At 43.2% G+C, this 21636-nt stretch overlaps 1 protein-coding gene across 1 annotated transcript in view; it reads right to left on the bottom strand.

Moving 5' to 3' along the window:
• Positions 1 to 20: 20 nt before the first annotated feature.
• The window catches only part of nfkb1 (nuclear factor of kappa light polypeptide gene enhancer in B-cells 1), a 53881-nt gene continuing 32265 nt past the window's right edge, over positions 21 to 21636 (bottom strand). The window contains exons 6-24 of the mRNA XM_079249732.1: positions 20674 to 20825; positions 20411 to 20574; positions 19443 to 19601; positions 17212 to 17316; positions 13947 to 14038; positions 10831 to 10969; positions 9441 to 9569; positions 9212 to 9343; positions 7723 to 7875; positions 7519 to 7642; positions 7337 to 7451; positions 4268 to 4469; positions 3966 to 4135; positions 3771 to 3873; positions 3326 to 3471; positions 3172 to 3241; positions 2884 to 3047; positions 1245 to 1371; positions 21 to 1161 (exon numbers count right to left, since the gene is read on the bottom strand). Of these exons, the coding sequence (XP_079105858.1) occupies positions 1067 to 1161; positions 1245 to 1371; positions 2884 to 3047; positions 3172 to 3241; positions 3326 to 3471; positions 3771 to 3873; positions 3966 to 4135; positions 4268 to 4469; positions 7337 to 7451; positions 7519 to 7642; positions 7723 to 7875; positions 9212 to 9343; positions 9441 to 9569; positions 10831 to 10969; positions 13947 to 14038; positions 17212 to 17316; positions 19443 to 19601; positions 20411 to 20574; positions 20674 to 20825 (2541 nt within the window). The 3' untranslated portion in view covers positions 21 to 1066. The remainder of the gene's footprint in view (positions 1162 to 1244; positions 1372 to 2883; positions 3048 to 3171; positions 3242 to 3325; positions 3472 to 3770; positions 3874 to 3965; positions 4136 to 4267; positions 4470 to 7336; positions 7452 to 7518; positions 7643 to 7722; positions 7876 to 9211; positions 9344 to 9440; positions 9570 to 10830; positions 10970 to 13946; positions 14039 to 17211; positions 17317 to 19442; positions 19602 to 20410; positions 20575 to 20673; positions 20826 to 21636) is intronic.

A 21636-nucleotide genomic window follows, 5' to 3' on the forward strand; every position in this document is an offset into this window, starting at 1 on the left:
GGAAACACAAACTTTGGCTTCACTCTGAAGGAGGGAAACAACTCCTCAAAGTTCCTGACTACATTTCCCACAATGCCTTGCTTTTTTTTAAGTTTCTCTGTGCTCAAACACATCAGCTGCTTATCTTTCAGTTCATGACAATAAAAACAGAAAAACATTGACTACATAAAAAAAAATCAGATGATAATACACAGTTTGGATTTCCAGATGTTTTCAGGTTTGTCTCAGTGTGAAAGGAGACAGTGTATGATCGTTCCTGCCGTCCGAGCAGCTGCAGTCAGTAGAAATCTGTTTCCACAAAATGTAACCAATCAGTTGCGTCTTGCTTGTTTGTTTTTGACATAGAAGCTCAAACTTGATTCCTGTTGATTGTTCTTCTCACCAGAAGCTGAACTGGTTTCAGATCTGAGAGAAAACACAACGTATGGTGTTGAGTGAAGATGGTTGGAGGGGTTCTGATGGTTTCTGAAGTCCTGAAGTCAGAGCTCTGGTCTGCTGGTGTGGAATGGACCACGGTGATCCAGACCAGGAGCCAGGAGGAGAAAATCATGCTCCAGTGGCGACAAGACCTTCTGGTCTTATCCATTTCCTGTAGCTCTTCCCAGGAGCTCCTGAATCAGAGTTCTGAACTGAACATGAAAACAGCGACGGCCATGCAGCCAGCTGATCCCAGCTATGTACTCAGACAGACCCAAAAACAACGGAAGTTTCCGCTTTACAATCATTTCTTTAGTTTTAGTAGCACCTTTTCCTGCAGAGTTGCAGCTGAGCTTCATCGGGACAAAGTTCACAGGAAATCCACGTCTTCATCTCTGAGCTCACCCACATGAACTGAAACCATGGCGACAGAACAGCTCGGCTGCTTCTCAGGACACTCAGCTCAGAGCTGTGGATGTTTTCAGTGAAAGGACTCGAGTCAGAGCTCCTCAGCTGTTCTGTTTACGTTTCATCAGGACACAGTTCCTGCACGCCTGAAGGAGGAGCCGTCTGGATGGTGGATGGATGATGGATGGATGACCTGTGCTTTGCTCTGATAAAAGCAGCTGCAGACGGACCAATCAGACGGCTATGCCGTGGAAAGCTCCACCCCGCTGTCACAGACCCCGCTGTCGATCTGGATCTCCACCTTCAGATCTCGAACCTGAGCGCACAGAGCCTCGTCTGCAGACACAAAGCACAGCTAGGTAAGTCGTTGTCATGGCGACAGCGCCTACGTTAGCGGCCATGAGAGACAGCGTGCTCACCGGTCGCGTCGTCAGCTGCCGGAGTTTCCCGGTTGTGATGCAGCGCCTCCCCCAGGATGCTCAGAGCTCGACACTCTCCCACTGACCTGAGACCAGCCAGCAGCTCTCGGACCGTCCCACCTGAAACCTGCAGAGCGGACAGAAGCGCTCGAGTAAGGATCTGCTGGAGCTGCTTCTCTCCTTCTTCCAGGAACAAACTTAAAACCAAGAAAACACGAGATGATGAGGCGTTTCTCAGTCCTGCTTAGTTTGGTACGTCTTCGCACTGAGTGAGGTCATGTGATGAAGAGTGCAACGCAACACTCTGTCCTCCTGTCTTTAAGATCATCTCAAGCACTTCATCCGTAGTTTCTCCTAAAGCACCACGTTTACAAAAAGTAGCTAATAGTGGAAAAAACAGGTGGATAAGAGCGGACAGAAGGAGAGGCAGGACTTGACAGCAGCCATAGACATCATATAGACGCCACATTGTATCACGCTGTCTATTCGTGCTGACGTCTCATCGCGCCGCCATCTTGGATGGGTCTCCAATGCATTTATATGTAAGGTGTAGGTCCAACCACAACAATAACTTCACCAATTTTTACCTGATTTTTCTCACAGTTTGGTTTGTTACAAAGGGCAGAGATATTGTTACAGATTAGTGTAAAACATTAAAAACGTGCTTTTATGCTAAAATATTTTTATAATGCAATTAACTAAGACATAAGGTAGCTGCAATATAAATAAATGTACACATGAATTTGATACTAACATGTTTAATTGTTTATTGATGGATTTATATTTGTCTTTTTCATCTGGTCAAATAAGTTATTATTCAACCTTGTAAAATGTAATTCCACACGATCTGATTTCAATACTTGGCTGGTTATTACAACCGTATGCTGAACAAACTACGGGAATAGTTGCTGCTTTCTCCTGACTACAGCTGACTCTTTCTTTTAGTTAGATTTATTAATTTGTCAACATAGAGATACAGTTGTACAAAGTCTGAAAATAAAGTATTGTATCAAAACTGTGTTTTGCAGAAGTTTCCCAGAAAAACACTAGGAGAGCGTAAACCTCCGCCAATGCCTTTAAAAAGTTCCTGGATCCAAACGGTGATCTGGATCACCACCAAAGTTAAACCAGTTCTTCCTTTTCACATTTCCAACAAGTCCTGAAGATTTCATGAAAATCTGTCCATAACTTTTTAAGTTATCTTCAACACAAACAGACAAATAAAGCCGGTAAAACATAACCTCCTAGGCGGAGGTAATTATACTACCATGTAAAACTCTCTTTGTGAAGCATTAATATCATATTTTTTCATAAAAACCTCATTGGAGTAAAATTCATCATTTGCATTTAGTAGATTATTCACTGTGTTAAAATTATTCATATTCCAGTTATGTAGAAAAGTGTTTTGTTTGTGTGTAATATATAGAAAACAGTCATGTGGGGAAACTACGTCGACTCTGCAGCAAGACTCGAAAGCAGAGACCCATCCAATATGGCGGCGACGCTGGTTCAGTCTCCAGCGCTCAACGAGGCGTCTACGTATATATGATGTCTATGGACAGCAGCTCAGAACCACCATGAGCGCCGTACAGGTGTGTATCCATGGTAACTGACCCTGCCAAAGTCATGTGACTCTTACCTCATAGCTGTCCAGCAGGGTTTTGGCGGGGGAGGGGCTCAGTCTGAAGGCCGTGTTCAAGATCCCGAGGCCGAGACTGTGAGCCAGATTTTCCCAGAATCCTTCGCTCTCAAGTGCGTCACACAACGCCTGTTTCACTGCCACATCCAGGCTTGCCAGGTCACCTGCACGTACACACACACACACTCTACGTCTCTCTACGTTCTGATCGACATGAAAACATCACCATGACTTTGTATGGAAAGGTTTCCACAGCGTGGATCCTCAGAAGGAGTCGGAGGAGCTCACCTTGAGGAGGGATGAAGTCTGCATGAGGAGCTTTGGGTTTGTATTCTTTACCGTTCAGAAGATCCAACACCTGCACACACACACACACACACACACACACACACAGAGTCATCACCTGATCCATCATCACAGCCACGTCCAGACATGAACATACCTGAGAGGTGGAGGCCATGTTGAGCGGAGTTGTTCCTGGGATGTAGCCTTCATCATCTTCATCCTCCCTCTCTTCCTCAGAGCAGTCCTCCTCCTCCTCCTCCCTGAAGAAGAGTGGCTCAAAGTTCTCCCTCTGCGGGTCTGCGCCTGAAACCCAACATGAAAAGGATCAAACTTGATGTTCAACCGAAGCAGGTTGGATGGAGAACCAGGAAACCGCTCCAGCAGGTCCACATGAGGAAGTGGGAGGATTCGGAAACTGGTTCGGAGAATATTTCCTGCAGTTGGGAGGAATGGAGGTACCACAGGGCTTCATATTGCCACCTGCTGACCACATCCTGGTTTGTTGTCTCCAACCATCCAACAGAGACGAGTGATTAAACTTTTTCTGGACGAGAACATGATGGAAAATCTGCTCGGACAAACAGGAAGAACTTCATATTCACCTGCAGCCATCAGGAGAGCTGTCAGCTTGACGGAGCCCCGCCCTGCCGCGATGTGGAGGGGGCTGGAGCCGTTAAAGGTGCAGCTGTCCACCTTGGCGTTTCCCTAGCAACAGAAACAAGTGGATTTATTAAAATGATCGTGCAACGTTTTGGTGTTTTTCCATCCTCAGAAAGCATACAGAGAAAGACATTTACCTCCAGCAGCAGGCAGCCAGCTAGCGACACATTGTTAGTCTCTGTGGCGAGGTGGAGGGCGGTCCGTCCACAGCTGCGCTCCTGAGCCTCCACGTTGGCCCCACCATCCAGCAGCTCTCTGAGACAACACAGCTGATTGGCCAGAACAGCCAGGTGGATCGCACACAGTCCTGGAATCATTGGAACGGATACAAAGCACTCAGCATTCATCTGTGTGTGCTCATATGCTCCTCTGTGTGTGTGTGTGTGTGTGTGTGTGTGTGTGTGTGTGTGTGTGTGTGTGTGTGTGTGTGTGTGTGTACCGGCTGTGTTGCTATACTCCAGCAGTCCCTGGATCTCTCGGTGCCGCAGTAAGAGCTGGACCATCCCGCCTCCGTCCTGCTGCGCTGCCAGGTGCAGCACTGTGTTGCCATGACGATCTGTCAGTGTTGGGTCAGCACCGGCCAGCAGCAGCGCTTCCACCGCCGCCCTCTGCTGAGTGATCACTGCCAGGTGCAAAGGAGTCTGGGAAATGTAGTAAATGTTTGAATCACCTGCTCACAAGTTGTAAAACTGATGTTCATTCAATCATAAAAAAATTATAATATTTATAATATATATATATATATATATATATTATAAAATTATAATATATTTATATTGTAAAAAACATTCTGTTTTATATATATATATATATATATATATATATATATATATATATATATATATATATATATATATATATATATATATATATTATAAAATTATAATATATTTATATTGTAAAAAACATTCTGTGATGGACTGGCGACCTGTCCGGGGTGTGCCCTGCCTCTCGGCTGCTGGGATGAGCTCCAGCTTCCAGCGACTCTTACCTGGACTAAGCAGCTAAGAAAATGGACGGATGAATAAAATTTCTGATATTATATTTTAATATAAATTAAATTTTAGGAGGGAATACAAAGAACAGGTTTTATAAATTAATTATACATTTATATGTAATTGTTACTATGCATCACTACATGTGACTGTACATGGGAGGTGTGTGCGTGATTCTACTGTGACACACAGAACGAAGCCTGATTGTTAACGTTGCCATGACAAAAGCCTCGTCTGTAGACAAGATGGGAGCATTTGAAGACAGGGTGTGTGAGTGTGTCCACAACTCCAGCCCCTAGAGATGTCCTGATGAAAACACTTCGGCCACATTCACATCAGCCTTTTTGATTTGAATCCGAGTCTGTTTGTTCGGAAAGTCCGCTTCGTTTGGGGAAATGTAAACGCACCAAATGAATTCAGATTCAGATCAAAGAACCGGACTCGGTCCACCTAGCTAGAAAACGCAAGTCTCGGTCCGTTTCAAGTGGACCAAATACAGAAAGCAGACTTAAAAAAAGTTATTTCCTGCAATTAACATAGCATTGCATTGTGGGTAAAACATAGCAATCATCTTCTTCCTCGTCTGGTGTTCATACTGCGTCCATTGTTGCAGTGTATTTCTGCAGCATACTTACGAAAGACAACATAAAAAACCCAAAACAGAGTTTATTTTGTCTCCATGTTTAACTCTCAGGTCTTGTCCTCTTCTGCTAAATACTAGTGCAGCGCCACCTCTGGTGGGAATGGGGATTTATTATTCTAATGGTTTGACTGGTTTGACCAAAGTGCAGCGTGAACACGATCTCGGTCTGCATGGATACACCTCCCCACAGCTGAGCCAAGTCCCCAATCAGACCGAGTCTAGCGGACTATCCTGCTGCGAATGCAGCCTTAATCTGAACTGATCACCTGGTTTCATACTCGACACACACTCATCAGGGATCGTATATATAGGTGTGTGTGTGTGTGTATGTGTGTGAGCATTCTCAATATATTCATCAGATCCAAAATATTTCAAACCAAATGGGTAAAAAACAGCATTTATTATATTTCTGTGAGAGTCAGACAGCAATACATGCAGAATGACATCACTCTGATGCAATGACACCGGTGGTTTGATGCCGTAAAGCGAAGTGTACCATAACAGACCGTTAGGAAAGCACTAAAGCACATTGCATTATAACAATGTGTTTTTGCTTACATATCTGTCGGGTGTTAAGTTGAGCTGCTGTTTATTGTTGGTTGTTTTTTTTCTTTATTATATTGTAGCAATAAACACCAAGAACAATTTACCTGTTATTATATGAAAGTTAATTAATTGAATTTATACTGTTTATTTGTGATTGTTTGCTAGTTTTCAAGCCACCTCAAGTGCTAAACAGAAATCATATGAATGAAAAAAATTATGGAACATTATGTATTTATTCAATGTATTATATAAAAGTATCAAATTAAAAATAAAATGACAACTCTGACAATGTGAGGGACACATGGAAGTATGAGGTGATGTATGAAAATGTGTTAAAAGGATGTTCCCATTACATACGTAAGGGAGGATAAACTCACCGCAGGCACAACTGAGAAAACCTGCTTTGTGTTAAGCCTGATTGTGACTGAACAGTGAACAGGATCAATAAACCAAATACGATCTATTAAAAAAAGCTTTTAGACTAAAATTATTAGCTTCAGACACTGACGACGTGTCTGAAGTGGAACATCAACATCTGCTCAGAAAATTTACAATGCAAAACCCGACAAGCCAGTTTCCAAGCAGCCGAGAGACGACATATTCATACACCAACCTGCCGACCGCAGATTATACACGTGTTTATATTTTTTAATTGCTGTTAATAAAACGCTTGTATACAGCTTCAAGTTTGTATCGTGTTTTAGAAAAAGGTTTCTAGAAGTGGATTTAGTGGAGATCAAACATTCTTGTGACATTCAAACCTTTTAAAGGATTTTCCCTCCTGCAGAAATCAAGTTTCCTTCATCCCTTATCTGGGGATGAAACGTAGGATGTTTCTCAATTCAGAGTCTGCACACTTCCAAGTGCGCTTACTGCCAGTAAAATGAGACAGCCTCTCTAGTGGACGAGAATTACCCATAGCACTCCATTCCTCCGTTGCCTGGCAACTACATACGCCAAGTTTATCTAATTACTGACCTCATTCTTCCACAAAAAGACACAAAAATATTTTTTAAATGACAGAAAATGGTGCCAGTAATTTAACTTTAATTTCTTTTCCTTTGTGTCTACATGACCAACATGAGGCGGTTTAGACGTGCTTTCCTCTGGTTGACAGCTCATCCTGTCAAGCTGACGTTAACTTCAGGAGCTGGAGTTAACTGGAGCCAAACGAAGTGCACATTTGAAGGGTGGACTCGAAGGAGCCTTTGAGTTGAGACAGCACTTGGCGCGCCACTATGATGTATACAGCCCACGAATCTGCACTTGCATAGAACCTGAATTGAGAAACACCCATGGACTGTGTAAAACTCAGCCCCTGTACCTGATACAGGTGGTTCCTGGTGTTGAGGACTTCTTCTCCCGGCAGGGCCGACACCACCTGCGTCAGACTCTTCAGCGCCTCCTGCTGGTTGTGTAGGACAGCCAGATGCAGCCCGCTAAAGCAGAGAGGAGCGTTAGTGAAGAGGAGTGATGGCTCTGCTCAGGATGTGTGGATATACTGACGTGTCTCCGTTCTCATCCTGCGCCATCATCAGGGGACGCTGTGGGACCAGTAGGTACGCTGAATCACCTGTCACCGAGTACTGGAAGAGAGCTTCCAGCTGCCTGTGGGTCGCCTGAACCAGCTCTGCATCACACACAGATGATGCCACGGTAAATTTATTCACCTCGCAGATCGGCATTGCAGACGCAATTTATGAATCATACCTCCGTCTGCTTCTGGCTCCGAGCTGGCCCCACCCCCTTCTATCCTTTCCCCCTCCTCCGAGCCTCCCGACGCTCGCAGCACGGCGCCAGACGTGGAATCATCATCTGGATCGCTGTCATCGTTGCTGTCATCTGCAGAGTCGCCCTGCAAGGCTTCAACACACACACAGTCTTCCTTTCACACATCTTTGATTTGTATTGTTGACCTCTTAGTTTTTACTTGTTATTCTCCAAACTGAAGGTTATTGATTACTATTGATTTCAACTCCATAAAAACAACAAGTTCACTTTAACTCAGTTTACAGTGGCCAGCCAACCCCTCACTGCTCTTCTACTCCAGAATCCGGCTCTGAACACAGCATGCCGGATCACTATGTACACTGACACGCAGAGAATTATTCCTACTTTAAGTCAGAATTGAACAGTGACCGTAAACAAGTCGAGCATTTATCACACAACCACAAACCAAGTATAAATCAGTCAGCAAAAGGTTTTTCTGATCCACTCCACTAAGGCTGCACGATTCTGGATAAAATGAGAATCACGATTTTTTTGCTTAGAATTGAGATCACGATTTTTTTTCCAATATAAATATTCATTACACGTATCACATCAACTTTGCAACAGCTGACACTGAACGTAAAAACAATAGATGTCTCTCTTGTCTTCTCTTAACCTTTGAATAATTTTAATAGTAACATTTTGGGACAATATTTTTTCTGTACATAAGGTGATGAGAGGTCGGTATGTTTCTTATAATATAAACAACAGGAGGGTTGGACATGAAGCTAGAAATTTCACACAGCAGTCCTTTGGTTAAATTTGATATTCTGACATTAAACAGCGGAGGACAACAGTGATTTATGCAACGTGGGTCTAAAGGTATTTAAAACCTACTTTTTAAAGTGATAGCCTATTTCAATGGCAAAATAAAATTCATTTCAACTGTGCACGTGGACTTGTGCATGTGTCCTCTCTGCTCCTCTGACCGGCTGTAAGAGCTTTATGATGGGGAGAGGCTCCCACTGCTCATTCCTTACAGTAGCTGCAGAACAATATGTGCCTTCAAGTCAGTCGCCAAAACACCAGAAAAGTCTCTAATAACTCCAGTAAAAGTTGATAGATTTATCACTGGACGCTTTTAACAAACAAAAAAGTCGCCAGATTTAGTGAGAAAGTCAGCAAGTTTTTTCCTACCAGCCGGCATCTGCGTCACGTGGTAGAAGGATCCATCGTTGTTATTTGTAGAGGGAGAAAGAGGGAGCGCTTGTTTTTATGCAGGTGATGTCCCAGTTCGAAATGCGGTACTTTCATGGTCTTTTTTTTTTTTTTTTTTAAATAAATCGTCGTCATTTGGAAATGAGATCGTATACGATATGAATCGATATTGCGATTTTGTAACGATTAATTGTGCAGCTCTACACTCCACAGAGATCAGAAGGGGAGAAGTGGACGTGAATAAACTTTTGAAGCAGATTTCATTCCTCACCAAGTTTGATACTTCCTCCTCCTCCTCCTCCTCCTCCTCCTCCTCCTCCTCCGCCCAGACCAGCTGAGTATCCTGTGGAGAAACCTCCTCCTCCACCTCCTCCATAGTTGTACGTGGGATACTGGAAATATCCTGATGGATGAAGGAAACATCATCAGCGAGTAAGAAGGTGTTCTATCAGCACAACTCGAACAATTCACACAACAATGTTTACAGTTTATAGTTTCACCTCCTCCTGTTGATCCAGGTCCTCCTGCAGCTGGACCTCCCCCTCCTCCTCGGTACAGACCTCCTCCCCCACTGAAGTCCTGGAAGTTTGGCAATGTCTTCTGCCTCTTCCTCTGAACTTCCTCTTTGTCTGAAAACACAAGGATTTATATGGTAGAATAACGTCTCAAACCAAGGCACGAAAAGGAGAGGAGTCAGATGACCTACCGATGATCTGAGGGGGGAGTCAGATGACCTACCGATGATCTGAGGGGGGAGTCAGATGACCTACCGATGATCTGAGGGGGGAGTCAGATGACCTACCTATGACCTGAGGGGGGAGTCAGATGACCTACCTATGACCTGAGGGGGGAGTCAGATGACCTACCGATGATCTGAGGGGGGAGTCAGATGACCTACCGATGACCTGAGGGGGGAGTCAGATGACCTACCTATGACCTGAGGGGGGAGTCAGATGACCTACCTATGACCTGAGGGGGGAGTCAGATGACCTACCGATGATCTGAGGGGGGAGTCAGATGACCTACCTATGACCTGAGGGGGGAGTCAGATGACCTACCTATGACCTGAGGGGGGAGTCAGATGACCTACGTGTGACGTGAGGGAGGAGTCAGATGATCTACGGATGATCTGAGGGGGGAGTCAGATGACCTACCTATGACCTGAGGGGGGAGTCAGATGACCTACCTATGACCTGAGGGGGGAGTCAGATGACCTACGTGTGACGTGAGGGAGGAGTCAGATGATCTACGGATGATCTGAGGGGGGAGTCAGATGACCTACCTATGACCTGAGGGGGGAGTCAGATGACCTACCTATGACCTGAGGGGGGAGTCAGATGACCTACCTATGACCTGAGGGGGGAGTCAGATGACCTACGTGTGACGTGAGGGAGGAGTCAGATGATCTACGGATGATCTGAGGGGGGAGTCAGATGACCTACCTATGATCTGAGGGGGGAGTCAGATGACCTACGTGTGACGTGAGGGGGGAGTCAGCTGACCTACCTATGACCTGAGGGGGGAGTCAGATGACCTACCTATGATCTGAGGGGGGAGTCAGATGACCTACCGATGATCTGAAAGGGGAGTCAGATGACCTACCGATGATCTGAGGGGGGAGTCAGATGACCTACGTTTGATATGACGGGGGAGTCAGATGACCTACCGATGATCTGAGGGGGGAGTCAGATGACCTACGTTTGATATGACGGGGGAGTCAGATGACCTACCGATGATCTGAAGGGGGAGTCAGATGACCTACCGATGATCTGAGGGGGGAGTCAGATGACCTACGTTTGATATGACGGGGGAGTCAGATGACCTACCGATGATCTGAGGGGGGAGTCAGATGACCTACGTTCGATATGACGGGGGAGTCAGATGACCTACCGATGATCTGAGGATGGTAGGTGAAGGGTTTGGGCTCGCTGGTCTCATTGTCAGATTTCCTCTTCAGCTGGACGAACACAGACGTCGGTTTCTGGAGGTTCTGGTCTCGATACTTTGGCGTCTTAAAGACGATGGCGAACTGATGTCACAGCAACATGGAGGCAGAAAAAAATTCAAATAGAGTCTTACAAACTTTTTAAACAAAAAACATTTAAATTTGTTCTGAAAATCAAACTAAGTAAACTATTGCAGGAAGCTGAAGGTATGTTTTATGACATCGCCATGGTAACTGACACTTGCACCAGGATCATGACTTTTGTCCTGGAACAACTAATCATAGATAAAATAAAATGAAAAAACAGATAAAAAACAGAATAAAAATACATTTTTAAGCTGTAATTTTGTAGCATTTTCTACTTTAATGAACGGATATTTAACAGAGACATATCCAGGATGACATTATTGTTGCTAGATAGTTCTATTTAGCTCTATTTCAGTTGTAACTGAAGGACCTCCTCCTTCATTCTGACTTTATTTTATTCTACTCTATTCATTCTATTCTCCAGTCATTCGGCAGACAGTTTTTATACAAAGTGATTTACGCGAAGAGTGATTAGTTAACCTACCACGCATGTCTTGTGGGTTAGGCTAGGGAAGGAGAAAGAACCCACTCATAGAATATGCAATCTCCACTCACAAAGTCGGCTGTTCAAACATTGCCCCAGCCAAGGCTCGAACTAGCAACCTTCTCCCTTTGGGGCCACAGTGCTTAACAGTACTCGGCCGTGCTTTATTGTACAGATTCAGCCTTCCACCGCGATACTTCCACATGTGGTTTACGTTGCCATGGTTGTCAAGTCGGTTTATCCACTAGAGCGGTGAATTTCAGCTTTTTTAAGCTGAGGTGAAGATCAGAAAGCACAGCACAAACCAAAAATGTAAAAGAAAAACCCTGAAACTCTGTAGCCGAAGTATGATAACAATATAAAATTGTTTTTGTCAAAGTGTCTTGCATAAGAACCATAGACCGAATATAAAAAGATGGACAGCACCCATAGGGTTCTGAAGAGCTGAATTGAAGCTCAGTGGGCGGTTCCTACCATCGCCATCTTGGCAGGGACATGCTGTTGTCTCACCCGGAAAATACAAATATGGGCAAAGAGGTGGAGCTGAGAGGGGGACCGTGAGCGTCATGGTGGATGATTGACATTGAGTGAAATCCGAGCTACCTGTAGCTAAGAGCTAACCGAGCTAACCTGGAGCTAACAGGAGCTAACCAGCTAATGGAGGTAAGTGGGCTAAAGCTACGTCACATTGTTAACTGGCGAAAAACCGCGGTTGTTCTACATTCTTCTTACTTGAAGCAGGAGACTGGGTACGTGTCAATCAAAAGGACACACCCCTAAATATGCCAAACTTTGAGACTAAATTACTTTTAAACGGGCGAGTTAGAAAAAATTCTCACTTGATCACTGAAGTTGGTCTTTTTAACATGGGAGTCTATGGGGATTTGCTTTGTTTTGGAGCCCCTAGTGGATGAAGGGGGAACTGCAGTTTTATACAATTTTGCATCGGCTTCACTTCTAACCTCCGGAGGATCCGTTCATCCTTCATATACGGTCTATGATAAGAATCAAATTAACACAAAGAAAAAGCTCTTTTATGATCTTTCATATTTCTTCTCTTAGTGGGAAAACTGTTAAGTTTCCATTTTCTGTGTCGTGACGGATATGTGAGTAACCTGAAAATGGACCGTGTGGAACCGATGTGGAAGACGGTCTAAACTGTCCATTCATCTGTGTGTCAGTCTTTATGAATGAGCTTTAAAAAGCATGGCAGACACAGGATAGTTTGCTGCAGCCATTTCTAAGTAAAACATAAAATTGCATTCTTTATATTCCTTCTGTGTTCTTGTGAGCACTTCAAGCACATCCACTTTGCTTCTAAGCTATTTCACGATTTCCATCAGCACTGTTTGATTTTTTTTTTCTCTTTTCTGGTTTATTTGCTTCTGTCCTGCATCTCTTTAATTTCCTCAGGGATTTGTTTTGTTATTATGTTCATTAATTTGTTTGTGGAGAGTTTAATGGGTTGGTCCTGTGGCTGGTAAACCACTCTCCTGTTGACGTGACCAAAACATCTTAAAATGAATCCAGTGTGTGAGGAAAAATAAATCTAAAATAATAAAAAATATCTGGACTGATGCTACCTGGTGAAGTGTGTCAGAATAGAACGAAGTCGGTGATACTGAAATGTCACACCTGTGCAAGTTTAAACATTTACAGTTTAGCCCTGTTGTTTAAACTGATGGTGATGGGCGGACACAGCTCTGTGAGAGGTGCAGCATCTGTACACAGATCATAAATAATGAATTAAAATGTCTGTTTTCCAATGCAGCGGGCCTCCATTGGGATTGCAAGGTATTTTCAGGAGGTCACCAGATAACTAAAAAAATTTATCCTACATTTACAGAATAAATTTGGGATTTGATAAAAAGTTTAGGGTTATAAATCCTGGTTTACTGTAAAGGTTTCTTGAAGTGTAATGCCACTAATGACCAGCAGGTGCTACACCAAACCACTACCCTGCTTCCTGTCTTTCACTTTCAAATACTTTCCTGTAATGCTCAAAAACCCCCAAACAAAACAAAACAACACAAAACAAAACCCCCAAACAAACCAAACCAAACAACAAAGCCTCCTTTTATCCAGTCAGCCAGAGCTGCAGGAGCATGGACACATCAACGTGTCTTTCAGTAAACTGGGTGTCTGTGTTTCCTGAATTGGAGGTGTGGAACATTAAAACCACACTGTAAATCAAAATAAATTCAATGTATATCCATATATCATAACAACCACATTACAAAATAAACATGAAATCAGATGTCAGGTTTTAAATGGGGTTTTTACTTTGTTAAATGTGTCTCCTCGCCTCCTCATCTCCTCATTCCAACAGCTAGGATGTGAGGAGAGGAGATGTCGGCATGGAGGTGAGGAACAGAACAGCTCTCTAACATGGGAAGCTGAACTGGTACGGGGTAGTTTACTGGTTCATATCCAAACCCAGTTGTTATTTCTGACAGGATGTGAATTTGTCTGCTGCTTGTTGATACCAACCTGTCTGTGGACGTCTGTGGGGGAGAAGTCTCCCAGAGCCTCCCAGATCAACCCCGAATCGTCTTCCTCATAAAACCGAACCTGGATGTCGTCTGCAGACACAAACAGGCAAATCAGGGAGGCGTTTCAGGAAACAGGATTAAGGGACAGTCTTCGCTATTTTGATAGGACTGGCTCACCAGAAATCCACAATCATGGATGTTTTTTTTCTTTAATTTGCAAAATAAAATTAAAATAAAGGACATAAAACTTATAAGATGCAGCATTTTCAGCACCCGCTGTTAAATACATGAAAACAGGAGTAAAAGTAAATGAAATGAAATAAAACAGCTTTCATGACGAGAGCAATTTAAAAATAAACTACAAAAAACCACAAGATCTTAAGGATTTGTCACAATACTTAATCATTCAATCTTTTCTATCCATTCTTTATAGTTAACTCAGAGTAGAGCTCATTTTTATGCAGCCACAATAACATTTCAACAGTTTCACACCAGTTACAGATATACAAGAAACCTTTATTTTTGCATTTTAAACCAGTAGTAGTTATTTATGTGGCATCACGCTGCTTCCTGTATTTTAAGTGACAACATAGAATATAAATATGCAAGAAAATACATCTGCTGTTACTGAATCATAAGCAAACGAACGTGCGCCTTAGCTGCTGACAACGGCCCTGTCCCAGGACCCACACCACACCCTACGGTCCTCTCTGAAGCGTGCACGTGGTGGAAGAGCACGTGCACGTGCACAAGTAGTTGGGAGAACAATGGTTGTTACTTGTGCCGTTTTTTCTCCATCATTTGTGCACGCTGTTCGCTGCTGAACATGATGGTTAACTAACAACCATTTTAGAACAAAAAAGCAAAGTTAAAGAAGGAGGCTCATGGTCCAGAGTCTGGTCGCTGCGCTGGACTTCGTTCCCATGGTAAGTTTAATGCTGCGGGCTGCTGGGATGGACTTTTTTATGTATCTCCACAGCCACAGGAGCTCAATCACTAAACATCACCTGTTTTCCACCTTTTTGGTTCATAATGTCACGCAGCAAGAAATTGTGTGTAACACACTTCGGTGATGTCTACATGGATGCAGATTTAGCCAAAGCGTGGATTGAGGGTCCATCCGTTGTGACCGTAGACTGGTGGATGTAGCCTCCGTGACGTCTCCTGTAGGTTTCTGAAGAGCTGAATTGAAGCTCGGTGGGCGGTTCCTACCATCGCCATCTTGGCGGCATCATGCGTGTCGTCTCGCCCAGAAAATTCAAATATGGGCAAAGAGGTGGAGCTGAGAGGGGGGCTGTGAGTGTCATGGTGGATGATTGACATCGAGCAAACTCCGAGCTGCCTGTAGCTAAAAGCTAACCGAGCTAACCTGGAGATAACAGGAGCTAACCAGCTAACGGAGGTAAGCGGCTGTCATGTTAATCGGCTAAAAACCGCGGTTGTTCTACGTTCTTCTGACTTGAAGCAGAAGATCACGTACCTGTCAATCAAAAGGACACGCCCCTAAATATGCCGAATTTTGAGATTAAAGTACTTTTAAGCGAATTAGAACAAATTTCACTCCCCCCACAGTTGTCATGAACGTAAACCTGATCTATTAAACCTAAAATGGATTTTTGTATTAGGCTGTAAACATGTTTATTCCAGCTGTAAACATGTTTATTTCTGCTGTAAACATGTTTATTCCAGCTGTAAACATGTTTATTTCTGCTGTAAACATGTTTATTTCTGCTGTAAACATGTTTACATTTCTGCTGTGAAGTTGGTCTTTTTAACATGGGAGTCTATGGAGATTCGTTCTGTTTTGCAGCCCCTAGTGGATGAAGGGGGAACTGCAGTTTTATGTACTTCCGCATAGGCTTCACTTTTTACTGCCAAAGGCTCCGTCCATCTTTCATATGCGGTCTATGATTGTGACACACCACACACTCGAACCCTTTAACATGAACGTGCATTCCAGAGCCACATGGGTGGCAGTGCAGGAGTTGGGTCAAGGACAATGTCTCAGTATTCCCTGCAGGTCCAACAGACTTGTAACAACGTTGTTATTTAAAGAGGTCCTACTGCGGTTATAAGCTAAATACAGAAAAGGCTAAAGGTTAGCTCTTCTTTGTGGTTCTCTAACACACAATCAATTCCAAATGCTTGTAATGTAGATGGATCAATATTTTAGAGATGCAACAGGCTGCAGGGTGACTGACGTTACCTGTAGAAACATTCCTGCATGTTTATGTCCAGCTGTTCTGTCCTGTCTGCTTCTACTGGTTTAGAACAATGAAAACACTCATGAGCTCTCTCTAAGAGATAAAATCCAGAAAAATCTTATTTTCTATCACATTCATGCAGTCATTCTGACACATCAGGTGAAGTTCAGTCACCTACTATACAGTCACAGAGTCCAAACAAGCCCTGACATCAGAAAACACCACCCCCAAAGCATGACTTTTCTTCTACCTCCTCGGCCATTTACATGTTGGAGGGGAAATCCCTGAAGCTGGACTTCCTCTAGCACATCAAAAGCCCTGAAACGGACCAGGAAAACCATGAACACACACTCCGGACTTCGTCATGGCCACGTTCACATGGCAGCTTTAATTCCTCTTTAAACCAGAATAAAAGTGAAATACGCTTTAAAAAATACCAATTTATTCCAAATTAAATGTAATTCTGAGGAAAGTGAACGGTTTATTCCCATTTTAAACCTGAACTGATTTAATTCCTCCATCGTGTAAACATTCATTCCACTCTAAGTTAATTCCAGTTGTTCTGCATGTTTGTTACTTTGTCCTATCATGATATATTCCTGATATTCTTCTGCCTCCCGTCTGCTGTCTGCTTTACCTTTCTCCTCCTTCTCATCTGCTGGAAACAGAGAAGTCGGAGCCTCATGTCGGGCTGCTGTTTCAACATTATAATCAAAATCAAAGCGAAAACGGTTCTTAGAACTTGGTTTTCCACGTCGTAGCCGAAAATATGAGAAGCAGAAAGTGGATTGTATTTCAGGTAGAAATACAATCAAAACTCGTCCCAAACCCCAGATCTGAAGGGAAATTAAGTAAACAAAGGTGTTTTTCACGTCGACCTGATTCAGAATTACTATTTACATATAAACATGAAGAAGAATACTTTAATTCAGAGCGATTTGATTTCCAATAATAAGTTTCAAATGAAAAAACATCTAACCAAATCATGTAACCATTGTCAGTCTCTGCTCAGACTGGTTTGTTTACTGGTAAAGTTAAATCATGCCCAGTTTTCTTTACCTTTCTGGACTTTGTCACAGAGCAAGTAGACCTCCTCTCCTCCAGTCACACAGCCGGCGGTGCGATCCATCCTCACGATCTTCAGGTTGGAGGCGTTTGGAGCCTCTAAGGAAACAAGGAGGAGAAGGAGGTTAAACTTCGACCAGATCACCAGCTGGTAACCATGACACCATTCAGATGAAATTAATCCATTTTGTGTCCAAATATATATATATATATATATATATATATATATATATATATATATATATATATATATATATATATATATATATATATATATTTATTTTTTTTTGTTTTTGTTTTTTTTTAAAATTTATACATATATATATATATATATATATATATATATATATATATATATATATATATATATATATATATATATATATATATATATATATTAATTAGGGCTGTGACGATATGCTTTTGTCCCGATTCGATTTGATTCCGATTTTTTTTGGGTCCCGATTCGATTTAAATTACGATTCTCACAATTCTTTGATATTCATGATTTTTGTAGATCAAAAACAAAATAAATGTATAAAACTTATTTTTTTGCTTGTCATTTTTCTTGATTTCAATTAGAAAAAAACAACGCAGTTGCCAGATCATCATTTTGCTGCTATAATGCCCAAGATGACAAGTAAAAAAATCAATAAAAACAATAAATATGACAAAAATTTTATAATAGATTATTTTTATTTGTTTGAAAAGAAATTGTAAAGCAAAAAAATCCTGATTTTCGATTTTTCGATTCGATTTTCCCACCCCTAATATATATATACACGCACATGTATACACACACACACACACACATAGATGTCCTAAAGCTCTGCTGAGAAGTGCTGAATCTGATTGACAGGTAAATTGTTCCAGTCTGATGGGGCTTTGAATATGAATGCTCGACGGCCAAATTCTTTCTCAGTATGCCTGAGGTTATATGAGGACCCAAATGGGATGAGAAATTGTTTTAAATATAATGGATAACTAAGATAGTGACATTTAAAATTAAATTGAAGCCAATGAAAATGTCTTCTTATTTTAATGCCAACCAGTTCAGTGATGCGTTCATGTGACAATGATGTGTTGTACGATATTTGATCATATTTTTGAACCTTTGTTAGCCATTTAAAAGCCTGACCTACAAAAAACTGTGAAGAAAAGTCTGAAAGGACTTGAAATAAAGACATCAAATGATAAAAGTCAGAACTTCTGCGGCAGAAAGGACAAAGTGTGAAGTTCTGGTTGCTCGTGGTTACAGTTATAAAGTGAAAGTGCAGCTGAACTTGGAGCCGGTTTCGTTACTCAATAGGAAGCTGAGGCGTTCAGACACCAGACCAGCAGGAAGAGAGAAATGAAACCAGGAAGCAGAGAAAACCAAGAAAACGAAACGTGAATACGAGGAGGACGGTTTCTGGCGCTAGAAGCTCTACGGTCTCACCGGGTTCTACATTCATACACAAAGAAGAGAGCAGGTCCAAACAACCTGACAGGAAACCAGTTCTGGCCCACTGACACAGCCCTGCCGTGGACTGGCAATCTGTCCAGGGTGTTCCTGCCTCTCGCCCAAAGCCTGCTGGGATCGGCTTCAGCTTCCCCGCCGCCCTTCATCAGACTCAGCGGTTAGGAGAAGGAATGAATGAATGAAAGAGAACTAGAAGAGAAACTGGAAACATGTTTGCAGCTTTATCTCCTTCCAGAACTTCCAGAACAAAGACAGACAGACGAGAACTTCTCCAGTCTGAGCTGGTCTTCAGAGAACTGGTCTGACTGGTGAGATCACAGAATGAAACCTGCTTCCTGTTAAAAGTTCTGCTGGGATCTGGACCCGTGTTCAGAGTCCAGAAACAGTTCTAGTGGGTTGTCTGTCTCTGACAGGAAGCAGGAGGCCGGCTGGACATGTCCAACCATCATGACCAACCAACAGAAAGATCTGGAATGATGCTGGGAACGCGTTGCATCAGATCTACATCTTTATGTCTACACAACGTTTAAAACCACGAAACAGGACGACAGTGCAGCGTCCAGAGCTGCAAGTTCTACTGGGTTCTACTTGGTTCTTTTCTGCCTGAAAAGCAGCACAGAAATAAATGTTAACTGAAAGAAACAGTAACTTGGTTTCACAAATGGAAATGGAGCAACAATTAAAAACCACAGACAGACACCATGGATCCACTACTGGGAGTGTGTGTGTGTGTGAGTGTGTGTGTGTGTGTGTGTGGACTCACTGCTGTCATAGATGGGCTCTGATACCACGGGCTCAAGTCTCCTGGAGAAACCTCCGTCGCTGTCTGGAAGGAACGCCGTGAACATGAGCCGAACCACACTGAGATCCATCTCCTTGGCCTGATTGGCTGCTGCGATGGTGATCAGGCTGCGCTGGTGGTCTGAGGGGAATAAACCAAGTTTTAACTCTGGATAAACAAGGAGCAAGTTCTTCATCAGAACATTTAGTTCTTCCTAAGCATGGATACAGTGTTATTAATCATGTCCACATTAAACTTCATTGAACTATAGCTGTGATAAGAAAAATGATAAGAAAAAAAAAAAAGTGAAATTTGTTTCACTGAAAATGAACTGGGTTCTGCTGCGATAAGAAAAACAAGCCCAAATAATTATACATCAAAACAATATCTTTGGGTGGAACTTTAACTCGTTAATTACAATCAATTAATTATAGAAAAGTGAATCCCAGAATGTTTGTACGTGCACCATTTCCTCGTCCACCGGTACGTTGATGCAGCGCCGCTCAGTGAGTCAGAATATCCTCACTATTCCCTACCTGACGACACCGTTTCTAGAGGTGTCCAAATGTCCAGAGGGAAAAAAGTCATTTAAAATGACCCACAATGCATCTTGTAAAGTAGTGAGCACTGATGGTGACTGGACGGGTCAATACAGACCACAATGCATTGCAGGGAGGAGCGCAAAGTGGCGCAAATGACACGAACATCAAGGCAGGTAAAAAAAGAAATGTTTTTATATCCTTTTAAATCCTGATTTATTGAACATACATACAGCAAAGAAAGAATGTGACGTACGGTGGTTGCCGCGGTGATAGTTATTAGATCTGTGATTAAGAGAAAATAGTCGTCTCCGTGTCCGAATTGCCGACAGAACGAGGGAACTACGGAGTTTCCCGTCGGCGTCGGACAGTTTTTGGGGTTGGAGAAGACTGAGTGGTGGGATCACTGACCGCTGAGCTCTCGCGGGGCTCGGACCTCCCCCTGCAGGGCGTCGATCTCTGGGTGGATGGACACTCCACAGCTGTATCCCATCCTGACGGCCTCGATCATCCTCTCTTCCAGCGTCTTAGCCACATTCTTCTTTGTAACATGGAGGATCCCTAGGTTTGGAAAACTACCAGAACCAGAACGACAGTCAGCGCCACGCCCGGAGACTCTCCTGCAGTTACTGAGTGTGTGCGTGTGTGTGTGTGTGTGTGTGTGTGATGCCCACCTGATGCTGGCATCTTTGGACTGCAGGTCTGCGATGCAGATGCCTTTGTCACATTGTTTTCCCACCAGGCTGTGAGCGTGCAGCTGAGGGCCAGAGGTCAGCGCCGTCACCAGCTGGACCACCACCCGAGCCTGACCCTGGTAGTTACAGATCTGAAAGACGCAGCACAGGAAACCCCGCAACACACACGTTACACAAAGTCAACAACAACAAACTTCCCTCCAGAGTTCATGGGACGAGCTGGATGCTGAATTTCAAGATAAACTCTGTCAGATGAGGTGAAGATATGACAGGTTTTGGTTTCTGAAGTTATTCTGAGCTCCACAGATGAGTCATGCCAGCTTCAGCAGCTTCTGTGTTTCCCTGCTGCGGTTCACAGAAACTTTCTACTGGTACAGATGAGTCACCGCCACACCACCACCAACAGGAGACACCAGCTTTCTAAGCTGCCACCATCACTTCACTTTCTGATCACAGACGAAACCTTCTTCCAATGGTTTCAACAAGCGCCGAGCCGAGCTCCAGCTCTGGTCAGAGTACCAGCTCCAACCATTTCACACTGACAGGCAGGTTTTAAACAATGTTGGGAACATGGTCCGATGGAAAAACTAATCATGCAGCAGAGCAGCCGTGTTGCTGGACATGTTTAGCGCTGAAAACGACAGGAGAAAGTTCAGAATGTCTGAAACTAAGATCAGCATCCTCAGGTAAAACTTGACCCTTGAGTCAGATGTCATCGGTAGACGTGTTAGTTAAAGGAACCGGGTGTGACGACAAGAAGCAGCTGGATGGAGATGAATAACCCTTATGACCCATACAGCTGACCACCGAGCTCTGGTAAGTCGCGTGGAGGAAGATGGATTCAGAGCGAACATGAAGACTCGGTGGACATTAACATGACTTCTTACACAACTGTCACAACAACAGGCGATTCTGTTCTTAGTCTATTGGCGTAATTATTCT

This window comes from Telmatherina bonti, assembly GCF_933228915.1.
Source record: "Telmatherina bonti genome assembly, chromosome: 12".
NCBI classification, from domain to species: Eukaryota; Metazoa; Chordata; class Actinopteri; order Atheriniformes; family Telmatherinidae; genus Telmatherina; species Telmatherina bonti.